Consider the following 15,232-nt stretch of genomic DNA (forward strand, 5'->3'; position numbering starts at 1 on the left):
TCGACTGAGAAAAACCAAACGCGTCTCTTTATTCCTGTTACTGCTTGCAAAGTTTGGGTGTTTTCATGACATGAAGTGATTTCACCTCCTTTGTTTTGCATTTTTGCACCTTATTGGACGCGAGTCCTTAATAAAAAAAAAGTTTGAGCTACATTTGGCTCTGGAGCAAAAATTGTACCAAAGCTGTTCCAGGTTTTAATGAAGCAATCTAAAAAAACTCTTTAGAGTGTACTTTAGAGTTGAGCAGGTCTTCTCATGCAACATTCTTACACATTATAGATCGAACACAACTAAGACAAATCAAGAAACATTCATTGCCAAACAAAGTTTTCATTTTGAAGAACTCAGAGCTGTCAACAATTCCTCAGTTTGATTGTAGATTAGTATATGATACAGTATAACAAAGGTTGGAGGCTTCATTATATCCCAGAATTACACCGAATCTCTCTGAAATTAAAGTTTGAGTCTTGATTTAGATAGGGGTACAAAATAACAGTAAATAATCATTTCCATCAAACCACTACGTAGGTTTTTAAGTCAGTTTTCAAGCTTGGAATAGTTAATGAACTTATTTTACTCAAAATGTCACTTACACAAACATAAGAATACAACATGTAATCAATAATGTAATGTATCAATGTATTCAGAAAATTTTGATATTTTTGGACCATATCACTATCATTAATGTAGTTGTGCAGGGGTCAGTAGTTTTTTTTGACATTGCTTGAATTCCCCATGAGAATTTTAGAGTCTATCAATTTCATGGATTCATCCATTAATGTATCGATGAACAACATGGAGGTTGTGGGTTCTAGACTCACGTGAGGAATGTGTTTTATAACTGCTGGAGTTTATCTGGAAATAGTTTCATTTACTTTAGATAAAAAAATACAAGAGTATTAAAAGAATGAAAGAAAGAGCCTTACCTGGTGAGCCCTTGGCGAGTGTCCCTACTCTACTCCCTCGACCATGTCCCAGAGTGCCTTGCTGTGACCCGGTCTCAGAGGAGGTGGATCCTGAATGTGAGTGACTCCTCTCCTTCAGGCTCCCTGAAGACCTCTGGTACCAGCACCGCAGCTCCTCAGACACTGCTGCCCTCCCTCCACCTCCACCTCCACCTCCACCACCCTCTCGCCCCAATGACGGAGTCCGTACGATCTGAGAGCGTGACGGCGTGAGTCGGCCGCTTCCCTCTCCTCCTTCCTCTCCCCCCCAGGCCTCCTTGTACAGTCCCCCGGCCGTGTAGGAGCTGGACGTCTTGAATTGAGCCTTCACGCTGTAGTGGCCCTCCTGGTCGCTCTCCAAGCTGCGCACCACCACGGGGTTGGGGCTGCCCTCCACATATAGAGGGTACTCTTTGATGCGGTACTGCGAAGAGGGCTGGCTCTGGCTGTGCAGATAGACTCCGTGGTGTCCCCCTCCTATTCCGCCTCCACCCGAGCCTCCACCCGAGCCGTTCTTAGCTGCCAGGTTTGGCATTGAGCCCGAGTTAGAGGATCCCAAATGACCGGCAGACCTAGAAAGAAAAAGAGAGCCAATGTAAGCCTCACCAAAATGTTCAGTTCAGTCCGCAGGGTGCCGTGCAGATTGCCAAAACTTTGCTCCACATCCAAAATGCCTATTTGCCTGCATTTCCTTGGCCTTTACCTGTGCCTTTGCCTCTGTCTCTGTCTGGCTTTGGAGGGTGAGTCCTCTCCCAGAGTAGAATAGTTTGGGTTGCTGCCCGGGGGTCCACCAGCAGGGTAGTAATGCTCCGAGCTGCTTTGGCTGGTGCAGGAGGAGCAGTCATCCAAGGGGTCAGAGCCGTTGGAGCTGCGTCCAGGACCGAGAAAGAAGTCAGGGCTTCCTAGTGTGTGTGGGTGTGCATCTGGATCGGACATCAGCAGTTTGCCCTGGGACTCAAGGCTGGAGCTGCGATTCCTAAAGTGCTGAGCGAGACTGTGCAGACGTGTGGGACTGATGTCCACTGACCTGCGAGGAAAAAAAAGCAACACAAAGATATTAAATGCTCAGACAAAATGAAGAAGAACAAGAGAAAGAAAAACCCGCAGCTCCAATTCAGAGCCAGGAATCAATGGTATTTTACTGAATGTTTAGAGCAACAAAGTCTGTTTAGCTTAGTGAAACAACTTTTGCAGTACGAGCAGACAGCTGACTGACCTGGTGGAATGTACATAGTGTGTGTTCCTGGTCCTCAGGTCCGGGGTCGACGGCATGCTGGACTGAGAGTTCCAGTGAGGGAGACTCCTAATAGGGCTGCTCTGCAAAGAGTTACTACCCCCTGCTTCTGCACTGCCCGAGCTTGGGAAACGCCTGTGACTAGGCACAGGCACACACAAACACACACAGACACACACTTCTAATCAGTCTTATTTCTAATAATTTCTACACAGGCAATTTGTACCGAGGGTTCACAATTTCTGACAATTGACTGAACTTCCTGGCACATTTTAACCCTGTTATTTCCTGTTTAATGTGAGTGTAACGGCACAGCTGTCTGTCTGTGCTCCGGTAGGGATGTTTTCAATTTTGAAAGGTTGTTTAAAAATTTGTTTTGAGCAGTGCCAGACTCGTAAATAGAAACACTGTCGTCGTACTGCAAAGTGCCAGCTGATCTAAAGCCTCTCTTACCTGGCATGAGAGGAGCGCTTCTTTACTTTTTCATAGGGCTCATCCAGTGACGATTCGCTCCACATCTTGGGTTTGATTGGAGATTTATCGTAGTCAGAGCGCGTGTAGTGCAGGTGCCGCAGACCATCTAGGGACTGTGGCGGAGGGGGCCGGCTGTGGGATGGTGGCCGCGGAGGGAGGCCCTTATGAGGTGACGCTACTGGAGAAAAGGTTGGAGTACCTATGACTTGAGGGTCATCTGAAACAGAGTTATCGTTTGGTCTAAGTTAAGATTAAAAATGATTGTAATAATGAAGAATACTAAAAGGGATAATAAAAGCAGAACTATCGGTTGACTCTTATGTGAGATGATGAAAAGGACAAAGACTCACCGTCATCTAAGACCAGTGCATCAGACAATGAGCTGTCTTCAGAGCAAATGTTGGCTTCTATAGAACAGGGAAACCGAAAAAGTCGTGAGAGACCACATAAATACTAGTCAGTATCGCCTTCATTGCCTGTCATCACAACAGCACTATCTTATGGAATTTACAATGAACAGAAAAAAAGGGATAGGAACACACTACTACCTTCTATGATAAGTGAAGCCCTCTGCGTCGGCTTCTTGCCAGAGCGGACCCGGTGCTCATTGATGGAGTTCTCAATTTCCTGGAGCTTCTTCAGTGCATTTAGATAAGAAGTCTTCCTCTGCTTCTTCAGCTTCTTACTGCTGACGTGAGGATCGCTGGCAAGACGCCTGGCTGCCTCTGTAATCTGCGACTGAATGGCAAACTCCCGTTCCAAACGCTCAAGCTCCTCTTCCTGACACAAAAGCAAACACAAGTGCAAACTTTTAAACGGAAGTCACAACAGACACTTTTAGCAACGGAAAGATCTGTGAACAATCCAAAAGCAACAAGTTCTGTTCTCCAGGAACATTTTTAGACCAACTCTCCCATGCAGAATACTGTATTTGCTTAGACACACAGGGACAGCTTTGCCAGGGAAAACATAGTACGGAAATCATTTATCTGTGCTGTGGCCGCGCATTTTCTCACCACTGGATATTCTCTGCAGTTCCACAATAATAACACCCCTCCATCAATCCGTCCTCTCCTCCACTAAAGCTCTCTGCAGACTTGTGCAGCTGAAACAACCAGGTAGACCAAGTAAAACATCTTCTGCTCAGCGCAAATGTGTTGCACAGTGATTTTTTCGTTCACGACAAAGCAAAATTCAAATCAACATACTGCAATACATTTTCGCGGAGCACTCTTGGACGGTATGACACAACCTTGAGAATGTAATTACAGACAAGGAAATAAACTGCTGACCGTTATGTGACACACTGTGTAGAGCGAGCATGTAATTAGTTCCCCTCACATCTGAGAGTCCACACACATGATTTCACTTGCCCCCAGAGAGACAGAACGATGATGTAGTCACTTGGGTTGCCTTCATATTGGACTACCTCAGTTCGAAGGAATCCCTCACGTTAACAGTGGCTTCACACTGCTGCCAGAGCGGCTTCTGTTTCTTTGTGTGAGCTGAAGGTGTTCGGTGTAACATCTTTCTGCTTGCAGGGCACTTCTGAGATTTTGTGTCCCTGGATTCTTTTCAAAGCAAACAATCCAGCGACACACACACACACACACACACACACACACACACACACACACACACACACACACACACACACACACACACACACACACACACACACACACACACACACACACACACACACACACACACACACACACACACACACACACAATCCTACTATCGCCACTTCCTGAAGCGAGAATGCTGCCAGGCTATATTTAGAAGTTGGGCTCTTCTGGAAAATCTAGCCGTGGCACAAAAAGTCAGCGAGACAGAGATGCAGTACTTTTTACAAGGTTAAGATGTTTCAAAGTATGACTTTTAAGTGTTCTCACTTTTCTTTATCACCTGAAAAATACCACTATTGGAGATGAGCTACACTGTAATTATATGAATTGGCACATCGTTCCATTTTGAAGGTATTAGGTAGTATTAGGTAGTATTAAATGAAGCTTATACTGAACAACCCTTGATCTTCTACACTGTGTATAATTCTGCTTTCAAACCCCAATTTTGATCTACGTCCACACTGTTCATAAACGGATCATTAACATTACCGCAGGCTTAAGTACAGATAAATTCCCTACTAATTAATACTCTACTTGACATCCTGCAGCTCCCACATTACAGTGCCTGGCAGAGTAGATGTAACATTATGAAAGGACCTCATGTTTTTATTTGGCTCGTGTGGGTAGCAGGCGAATGGACAGTGAACTATAGTGGAAGTAAGAATAATAAACGTTTTAGCCATACCTCGCCCTTAGGCAGGATTTTCTGCTCGTCCAGTTTGAAGGCAGTACCGATCTTCCGTCTCACAGTTGGTGGCTCCTCTCCTGGATCTAAGGGATATTCTTTCGGAAGCTTCCCTGTCAGCTCCTTGTAAATATAATAAGAACAACAAGGACATTAGGTTCAAATAAAAAACTTAAAAGTTATTTCAGTTTTCACAATTTGTGTCTGTGTTTTTCTCATACCGCCTCTCTTATGCAGATGCTCTTCAGTTCTTCTAGTCTCTGTTTTAGTGTTTCTTCCAGCGCTTCCTGCCTGGCCCTCAGCGCAGCCAGCATGTCTTTCTTAGCTGTTTGGGAGCTGTCCGATTCCTGAGAGCCTGCAGGTGGGATGAAACACATCGGGTAATGGCATGAGTCCGGAGTGTTCTTTTGAGGGGGCCTTGGAAGAGCGAGTCAAACTATCCATGCACCTGCTGCCGTTTCAGGATGTTTACAGGGAAGTGAGTGGAGAGCTTCGATAAGGAGGCTGAGCTTTGTCGGTGTGTTTGTGCAAGTGTTTAGAGGAAAGGGCAGTTTAGGACAAAGTGTGTGACGCACATCTGTAGTTGGTGCCAGCTCTTCGACGCACACACGCACGCACACACACACACACACACTGGGCGGTTCACTGTGTGGTGAAACAAATAAAGCCTAAAAACCTAAGTATGGTAAATGTTTTGTCACAAATACGACAAAATTCACTTTCTATTATTTCAACATACACAACTCTTTTCTTTTGAGTTACTGTTGTTTCACAGGTACACAAACTTTAGTAATGACACAGAAAACTATTTTCACAGTTCAAGTAGATTAGGTTTATGTTTTACGGCTGTATTCCTGCATCAACCCAAAGAGTTTCAACATGGTTACAGACACAGGACTGGGGAAACATGTTATAAAACAAAAAAAATAAATAAGAGACTAAATGAAAGGGCTGGACTAAAGGAAATCAAAGAGGAAACCTTCTATTCTATCAAAATATATAAGCGGATGGAAGTTGGTGAGTCAAATATAACAACAAAAACAGTTGAAGAAAGACCTGAAGAGAAGAACATTTGAAGTGCTCACAGGAAACTGTTTATGAAAGAGAATTCAGTTTTTTTCTTCTTGACAGTAGAAATGAATTCTGTTGGGTGTAAAACACTTGAAACTGTTTTTTCTCAGCCATAGAAGAAATGAAATGCTTGTTTTGTATTTACAAATCAGACTTGTTTGGTCTGCAAACTATCAACAAATCTGAAATGTATAAGTAGCGACACCAGGTTGCAGTTGTTGTATTTCATCTTGACATGTATACTGCACTCAGTATACTTGTGCACAGTTTATGTGGATGTCTGTTTGAAAGGGCCCTCTCCTCTTAACTCTAGTTTTGGTTGACGTGCACATTACTTGTTCAGGACAGATAAGAATTGTTCCAAATACCATAGAAAAGTTGTATAATGACCCGCTGCCCCCTTCATTTTCTCACCCACTATATTTAGAGGAGGCAGGGGCCTCTGGAGGATGAGTCTGTGTGACACGGATGGTGGGAGTGGTGTTTTACACATACCGAAAGAAACTGGGTGGGTTCTATGTACAGTATATGTGTGAGAACATTCAACAGAGAAACCATGGTCTCTTTCCAATGGCAGCTGTTTCTGTCTTTCCAGCTGTCAACAAGAGTCCTCATCGCTATGCACATGTGAAAACAAAGACAAATCCACAGTCACACTATAAATTGTGCTGCCTGCTTGTTTGTGAAAGTCGGTCTATATTTTTTCTGAGAATCACACAGACAGGCCACTCACCTGAGGACAGAAGACTGCCACTGCTGCCACTGATAATCTTGCCCTTGCTGCCCATGTTGGCCAGTTTGGAGGTCTTCAAAGTTCCTGTTTCCGTAAGATCTATTGCAATCTCACTCAAACTTCGTGCTGCATGGATCTTTGACTGGAAAGACATAAACAGAGTCTGTCAAAAAAATGTCAACTACTTATTTATCAGTAGAGTTTTTGCTGAATATTCCTTTGATCTGCACTTAGACTGAATACCTTGCAGGGCAGACTGACCTTGCTTTGCTTGCGGTCCAGGTAGAACTGGTGTTGGCTGATGGCCATGGCCCAGATGGATTTGATAAGGGCAGGACAGGCGTACCAGGTATGCACAGCGATGCCACTGTGGCCAAATGTCCTTCGTGTTACCGACGCCCTACAGCAGGAGCGGACACAAGGCCTCCTTATATACACTGAATAAAGAAGTTGGCTACACATTTACAAACCTGCCACGTCAAACAAATGTCTACTTACAGGATGATGAAACAACAGGATACAAATCCTGGACAACACTGATAGAGATACTGAAGCAGAGCCACACACGATGCTTCCCATTGTTTACTCATCTTTATTTAAACGCACATCTGTATCTGAGCAATAGACCAGCTCCCGCTAATGAAGGCTTCTTTTAAAGAAAACACCGCTGCTCTCCGTTTCACCCTGTCTGTCTCTTCTCTCCCATTCCCTCCCTCCGCCTGTAGAATAACACTCCACATATATAGCCATGTTAAATAAACATAGAAGAGGTCACTTCCTCCGCAAAACAGCTATCGCAGAGCCATCTATCCTTCTGTGGTCAACTAAGGAAGAGTCTACACTCTGTGATCGAGTGCACATGTGTATGTGTGTGTGTGTGCATGCATGAGGCTGCACAAGTGCGTCCATAATCAAGCAATCAATCACTGTAGGACTCCACCAGGACATCCCCCCCATATCTCGCGCTGTTGCCAAGACAATTTCTTCAACCATTACGAAATAAGATTCCCATATTTCTTTTCCATGCCGTGTACTCTTTTTCTGAGAGATTCACACATGCTTCCACCGTAATTTACTATACAATTCACCAAAAGGAAAAACAGTGTTGCTTATAAATATTAGGTTGAGAGCAGATATTGAAAGCAAGAACATTCAGTAACAGTAGGACTAATGAGAGAAAAAAATCAATGTTTTGTTAAAACATGCACACGCATACACACACAACCCAACTGTTTGAACAAAAGCTGAGGACAGCTTAATTTTGTGATATAAATTTACCTCCTGGGGTCATGAACTTCTACTGAAAACTTCTTCTCTCTGAAGTAGAGGTTCTCCAGCTGCCGCCATTGGAACACCTAAGGTTTCACACAAACAGAGAATCTTCAGGAACGCTCACAGGAAAACATGCTTCACATTAAATCCACACAGCTTATCAGCCAGATACATCTTCACTGTATGTCCCAATTTGTTTTGAGAGAGAAAGTCCAGAGAAAGGGGATGATGGAGAGAAAAAAAAAAATAAGCCGATAAAAAGGAGGAGTTAGAAACGTAGGGGGAGGACCTAGTCTGAAGCGCTCTGATCAGGTCCAGATCAAGCAGTCTCGTCCACAGTGGGTGCCAACACCCGATGTACTCACTTTGGAGAAAGACAATCTAAACGGTGGAAGGTTTCCCTTTCTCTGCTTGGCTTCTCTTTTTTCTTCTCCTTTCCTTACACTTTATGATCCATCAGATCATCTATGAAAAAAAAAAAGTCAAAACCAGCTGGGCGAGAAAAGTTTCCCCCTTTACTCCACAGCATGTGTATCTCAAATCCTCCCTGGCTCGTCAGCTCAAGGAAACAGAAAGGCTTGAGGTGGTGGGTGTTCACCATCTGTAGGCATGGGCATGTGCTGGTTGAGAGAAAGTGTGTAAAGTTTCCTCCTCTCCTGGAGCTTTGCTGGGAGGGTTGAGGGAAAGAGGGGGCGTTTGTTCCTCCCCTCCTCCTGACCCCTCCTCTCTCCCTCGGGGACTGTGCGTTCTGCTTCGGGCTGTGGTTGGGAGGTGTGTGTGTGTGTGTGTGTGTGTGTGTGTGTGTGTGTGTGTGTGTGTGTGTGTGTGTGTGTGTGTGTGTGTGTGTGTGTGTGTGCATAACGAGGGGTTGAGGGGAGGGGTGATAAAGGGGGGAAAGAAGCTTTCTGTGGCCCCAGCGATTGAAGTGCCCTCTCTTTGTTTAGTCAGACTTCTCTGCGCGCACACAGACATTCACCAAGTCTGAGTCTGTTTCTTGTTAGTGAGACAGCGCAGGCTATGTCAGAGCACAAGATGGTTTACGTCCATCAGCTGGAGCAGAGATGCAAACACACACACAATCGTCAAAAACTGGAGAAAAATAAAAGTTGAAAAAAATTCAAAGTGGATTAAGTAAGAAAACATAAAAGGAGTAAAAGAGGTTAAAGGGAATCAAGGAAGGAATGGCTCACAGCCCAGGAATTTCACCAGCTTGAGAAAACAATGGACCGAAGGATGAGAGAAAGGAAAGAGGAGGGGAGAGGAGGAGGGTATGATGAATAAAGTACATAAACACAGCATAATGCCAGCATTTACGCACTGCACGTGTAGATATACCAGCACGAGCATGAGAACAAAATATCAGCAGACTTATCGAAACTCCCACTGTACCGTACACTTTCAATAGAGTGTGACGTGCTAATGTAGCATGGTGCTAAATATAGGAGGCGGGGTAGATAATGAGTAGACGTGTGTGTGTGTGTGTGTGTGTGTGCGTGCGTGCGTGCGTGCGTGCGTGCGTGCGTGCGTGCGTGCGTGCGTGCGTGCGCGTGTGTGTGTTGGCTACATATGAGCCAGAGCTGGGAAGATAGCAAAGGTGTTCAAAACTGTGTTCTGGCACGAGACCACTACAGCTGTCCTAGATATTAGTTGCACAGTAACAGAGTAGCTGCCACTTCACAAGTGGACTTTATGTTTAAGGGAAAACAGGACCAACAACATACATAAACATTTGAAAAATGTGATGAAATCCTATTTAATTCTTATTATATAAAATCACCCAAACATTTAAAATCACACGTTTTGGGTGGTAGTCCTACTGTAAATTTATATCGAACACCCACTGACATACTTGGAAATCTAAACATTTAAGACTTGTTTTTGAGTGTGACTCAAAACATACATATTTCACATGTGACAGATTCAAAATTTCGCAAAATAGGAACTGACATGATTTCTATGACCGACATTTACTGAAATGAGTGGTAATAAAGATTTGTGGAAGTTACCAATAATGGTCATTTGCATGATGCATCTATAAAAAGTCCCCTATTAGCTTTGTAAAACTTCTGTAGTCCTTTGAACAGATTGTTAATGGCTTGATTATCTGATAATAATGTGCTGACAGCTTCTTTCTCAGAAACTGTGTGTACAAGGCAGTGGGTGCTTCTGTTATTAGAGCCTCAGTAGTGTGTAGAGCATGCACTATAAATCATGTTCCCTCCAATCGCATACAATGGCGCAAATACACACAAGCACAGGAAATAGGGCCCCATTATTCATAAACCAACGGCCTGCAAACACCCATGTGTGTTTCCTAATAATTTCTGGGCACCCAAACACAAATCCAGAACAGATGAAAAGGTCACATCTGACTCGAGGTTAAAAGCCTTTTTTTGGCATTGTTGGCTCCCTGGAGAGTACTTGAAGAATAGAAAGTTAAAATAGCATAGGTCAGAACAACGATAAAGAGGCCAGGTATTATTCTTTTCCAGATTTGGACCTGAGGGTCCCAGAGACTATTGTTTCAACCATAGGTGGGGTTCTTATTTGCAGTACTACATCCACCAGTTGTCATAGAGATGCACATACAATCTGGATGCATTTTATTTTGTTTACGTTTTTATAGTACTATTGTAGAGGGATGATTTTCATCAGAAACATAATCAAAACAAGGTGTGTGTGTGTGTGTGTGTGTGTGTGTGTGTGTGTGTGTGTGTGTGTGTGTGTGTGTGTGTGTGTGTGTGTGTGTGTCATTTTGCACACAAAAGCTCATAGAAATAAAGCTTCTGTATAATCACAATCCTCACTGGAGATCTATTATCTGCATAACAATTTGATTAAGAGGAAAATGATATCAACATTTCTGCCCACATCACAGGGTTGACAGGTTAGCTTGAAGTTAGTAAGTAAGATCATTAACATAATTAACTCTTTAATGTTGCCAAAACACATCTTACAACACTAAAGGTGGATTAGAACAGCATGTGGTTCCGTTGGTGTGTGGTGAGGGCATGGAGAAGTGTTTTAATATCCACCAAAAAATGTGGAGGCTGGGGTAGATGCTCTGCATTTAAAATCAACGGGATCTCCCCCTTGTAAAAGTAATTAAACACAACTGCATCCAGGACAGACTGCTATCAAACAACATGATGTGAAGCTACTATGCCTTTATAGTGATGAAATAAAGCATTTCTGATGAAAACATTTTACTGTGAAAAATCGGCCCATAGTTTTTAAAGTTAGATTTTTGCCTCCGTCCGTGTGAGTCGAGGGAGGGGTGACGTCTCTCTGAGTCAGAGGTTACTGGCACTGAACTGGAACTGACTGACTAATCACCCAATCCACACTTCCTCCAGTTAAAACAGTGATGCAACTTCTTACTAGCACAACATCTGCTCATAATCTAGTAGCCTCCCTTGTTTCCAGACCATAGATTTGGAAAAAAGGAAGAAGCATTAACCACCCTCCTCTTTCTGTCTGGGATGAGTGAACAAACATTTGGTGGATTCACAGAGATTTAGTTGGTCTTGTGATGTTTGCATTAACAAAATGGGAAGTCCACAAATCTCGTTTTCCGTCAAGCTTCTTACTAATATAATTATACTTGCAATGTGAAGGGGGCCAGTCTGTGTGTGTGTGTGTGTGTGTGTGTGTGTGTGTGTGTGTGTGTGTGTGTGTGTGTGTGTGTGTGTGTGTGTGTGTGTGTGTGTGTGTGTGTGTGTGTGTGTGTGTGTGTGTTTGTATTTGTGGGAGTTATAGAGAGAAAAAAGTGAAGGAATAAAGAAAAGAGAGGGGGTTAGTGTTGAAGCTTAACAGACCAATGGTTCACTGACTGTTGCCTTGGCAGTTGCTTGATAAGTCACTTGTACGGGAATGCTATTAATGCCTTCTGCAACTTCAATTCCCCCCAAAATACCCCTTTCCTGTTGTTTTTTTCCTTTGTTTTGGAAAACCGTATTCCATCTTTACAACTGTCAAAGAGTATGACATGCAGTACAAAAAAAACAGAGATTTTGCCACATCCACAGCTTTTGCACTGTTTGAGTGATTGTATGTTGGTGAGTCTGATGCAAGACAAACAGACTGAGTTTCACAACCACCGTGGTGATTTGACACCTAAGCAGCCACAAGATTAAGAGATTTGAGAATGGGAATGAAAAAGAAATGAGACTTGAGGTTAAGAGTCATTTCAACTGGAATTCACTAATGAAAACACACAGACATGTGAAAAGCAAGACATCAGTGGCAAACAGGAAAGACTTTGCGAGACAGGAAGTATTCGTCAGGATGGAGGGTTCAGTGTTCAGTCTATTTCCTGAATCAGTGTGCAGATGTGTGAGTGTGTTGGTGGTCAGTCAGTCAGTGTGGACAAATAACCTCCTGTAAGACAAGACTGAGTACCAGAAACCACGGTCCCCAACAGGCCTGGGTGTTAGAGGTGAAGTAGGAAAGACTTTCTACGATAACACACACAGGGTGAGCAGACAGGGAGGAGGACTCTTACAAAAAGGCAGAAATAATTGCAGAACAGGATGTAAAACATTCCAAGACTGAATGTCTCCAGACAGTAATAATTGAACATCATTGTTGTGCTTTTTACAAACACAATGTCCCGACTCACTGAAAGGACAAAAGTGGACAATAGAGACCAGTAAAACAGATAAAGAGAGATAGAGATGAGGGGTTTTCTATAAATGTAACACATTATTTACATAACACTATTCTTTAGGTAATAGAATTACTGTATTTTAATGTTTTGTCATTTTATGTGAAGTCATGAGTAAGCTCCAATCTTTACATATAACATCTGTTACATAAATAAAGATCATACTGTTATTAAACCATTAAAATAATCAAAAAAGTGTGTTAAAAAAAGCATTAAAACCTGAAAAACACTGAACATAGAATCATATTACCACTAGTGATATGTGGATCGTAATTAACATTTTATCTGTACGAATCACATCTATGAAATAAATTTGGATCATATATTGGCATAGAAGGTTTAAATTATGCAGTGACAAATAAAATGTTACTACTATTGGTACTTTTAATGATGTCATTTATTTTATTGTTATGCAAAGACACTATAGAGAGACTCCAAAGTGTGAAGTAGTGCATTTTTAAGGAGCTGACAGTAACTCCCGGGCTACTTCATTACCTGATCTGGATAAGTTATCAAATTACAAACGGGTTACAGTGCAGAAAGAGCAAACAGAGCATTATCTCACCTTCCTGGGTTTAACTTTGTCCTGGTGGTCATACTGAAAGATGCCTTTATAGCTCAGACCTAACCACCATGGGATCCCCTGTTTGTCCTAGAACACACACGCACACGCACACGCACACACACACAAAAACACACGCACACAAAAAATCAGAAAAGAAAGGAAGGGGCAGGAAGACACACAAATCCGCAAGTATAGCAGTTCAAATTCCATCATATCAGCATCCTTTATAGGGACAAAAATGTGTGTGGTGTGTGGTACATGTGTGAGAAAAACAGAAAAGGCAGTAAAACTGTACCTTTACAGCATAGTAATGCACTCCATATGTGGGCAGAGACTCTACAATGCTCATATAACTGTGAGGAGCACAGAGACAGACATGTCAGGGTTACACAGAAGACGGTCTTCCACAGACTGGACAAACATTCCAAGGCTACAAAGACACACTTACTTTACAATAGCCTGCCCTCTGGACTGCCCATTGAGCTTCTTGTAATGCTCTATAACTCTGTCTTCACTGGGATAGAACAGTGAAAGAAAAAAAGGAATATAAGACACACAGCAGGTGACAGAGAATAAATGGTTTTGTGGACATCTGACAAGTCACTCACCAGTAGGCCAGAGATGGGTGTTCCTTTAGGGCCTGGGTGGGCAGAGCAGGCAACTTTTTCAGGTCAGACCTGGTTGCTTCATTACTGTGAAAGAAAAAAAAAAAAACACAAGAACTGGTCAGCCCTACTTCTGTAAGAAGAACTATTTTCTGCTTTGGCCCAAACAGATTAATGCAAAAAAAAAAAAAAAAACACTAAAAGATACCACTTCACATTGAAGAGAAACCCTTAAGTGCATATGAAAGTTTATAGTCAGAGCTAAATTATGCATGTCCCAGAGAGAGGCCACAGAATCAACTTTGAGAAAATGTGCACACAAAAAAACGACAGTTTTGAGAGAGGAATAAATCCTGATGCTCTGAGACTGGGCGCGGTTCATCCCAGAACAGCTGCAGAGACACTGACAGTCTGAGGCAGAGGAGAGAAAGAAACGACACCAACAGAAATAAAGACAACTAAGAGAGATACCAAAAAGACCCCAAAAACCAACATAGAAGATATAAAACAGGAAATTGGCAGGAAAAGATTAAGACTGAGATAAAGTAAATGAGACAGGGAACCACACAGAGAGCTAAAGGGACTTGGCCTCAGATTCAGTTTTCAGACCTTCGGTGGCAGGAGGTCTTAATACCCAACTCTAATCCTCTTCCCTCACTGCAGCCTCCACCAAGGCCCCGAAAGATTGGGGAAAGCCCTGGGAACATGACAACCTATGAGCTCAAGCCCTGGACGAGATCCCATCCACCCTGGCCGTCTGTTCTTCCAACGTGTGAACGCAGCTGTGTGTCTGGGTTTTTTGATATCTGTACGTGTAAATACTCCTCAAGTGTATTGGACTCTTTGCACGAAAGTACAAGACGAAAATACAACACGTACTGATAAATGAATCATATATTTTGTCTCAAATGTGTTCCTTCAGCAAGTCGCTAAAAGAAATCGAATTGAAGTTTAATTGGGGAAAAAAAAGGGACTGCAATTCATTATTTCGATTTGAGCCAATGGGTGTATAAATGAGCAAACTGAGGATGTAAATTGTATGGCTGTGAAACAATATGAGGAGAGCAGCTTTAATGAAGCTTTAGGGAATCAAGATATATGCTTGTGGGAGAGAGTGGGAAGAAGGGGTGAAAAAAACTGGGGAATGTCTTCAGAGTGAGTCACATTCCAGTCCTCGACAGGATGTTGTGTTTATTTACTCCTTTCACCGACGGAAATGAGGTCAGAGGTGGGAGCTGAAGTAGTCTGTTATCCTTGCCACAACAAAGAGGTTGAGCGATGACACACGTTTAGGCCACCATAGTACCGACATATCTGAAGAGTCACAGATTTCTTTCCAGTTTTGTTCAGGA

The 15,232-nt window shown here is 42.9% G+C and overlaps 1 protein-coding gene across 1 annotated transcript in view; it reads right to left on the bottom strand.

Moving 5' to 3' along the window:
- Positions 1-15,232, bottom strand: part of frmd4a (FERM domain containing 4A) — a 56,165-nt gene that overhangs the window by 1,702 nt on the left and 39,231 nt on the right. The window contains exons 8-22 of the mRNA XM_080474952.1: positions 13,884-13,967; positions 13,724-13,789; positions 13,571-13,628; positions 13,276-13,362; positions 8,051-8,127; positions 7,034-7,172; positions 6,773-6,914; positions 5,190-5,323; positions 4,969-5,091; positions 3,201-3,432; positions 3,003-3,059; positions 2,632-2,869; positions 2,161-2,319; positions 1,648-1,971; positions 927-1,516 (exon numbers count right to left, since the gene is read on the bottom strand). Coding sequence (XP_080331078.1) covers positions 927-1,516; positions 1,648-1,971; positions 2,161-2,319; positions 2,632-2,869; positions 3,003-3,059; positions 3,201-3,432; positions 4,969-5,091; positions 5,190-5,323; positions 6,773-6,914; positions 7,034-7,172; positions 8,051-8,127; positions 13,276-13,362; positions 13,571-13,628; positions 13,724-13,789; positions 13,884-13,967 — 2,510 coding nt within the window. The remainder of the gene's footprint in view (positions 1-926; positions 1,517-1,647; positions 1,972-2,160; positions 2,320-2,631; positions 2,870-3,002; positions 3,060-3,200; positions 3,433-4,968; positions 5,092-5,189; positions 5,324-6,772; positions 6,915-7,033; positions 7,173-8,050; positions 8,128-13,275; positions 13,363-13,570; positions 13,629-13,723; positions 13,790-13,883; positions 13,968-15,232) is intronic.

The sequence above is a fragment of the Lipophrys pholis genome (genome assembly GCF_963383615.2).
Source record: "Lipophrys pholis genome assembly, chromosome: 11".
In the NCBI taxonomy this organism is placed as follows: domain Eukaryota; kingdom Metazoa; phylum Chordata; class Actinopteri; order Blenniiformes; family Blenniidae; genus Lipophrys; species Lipophrys pholis.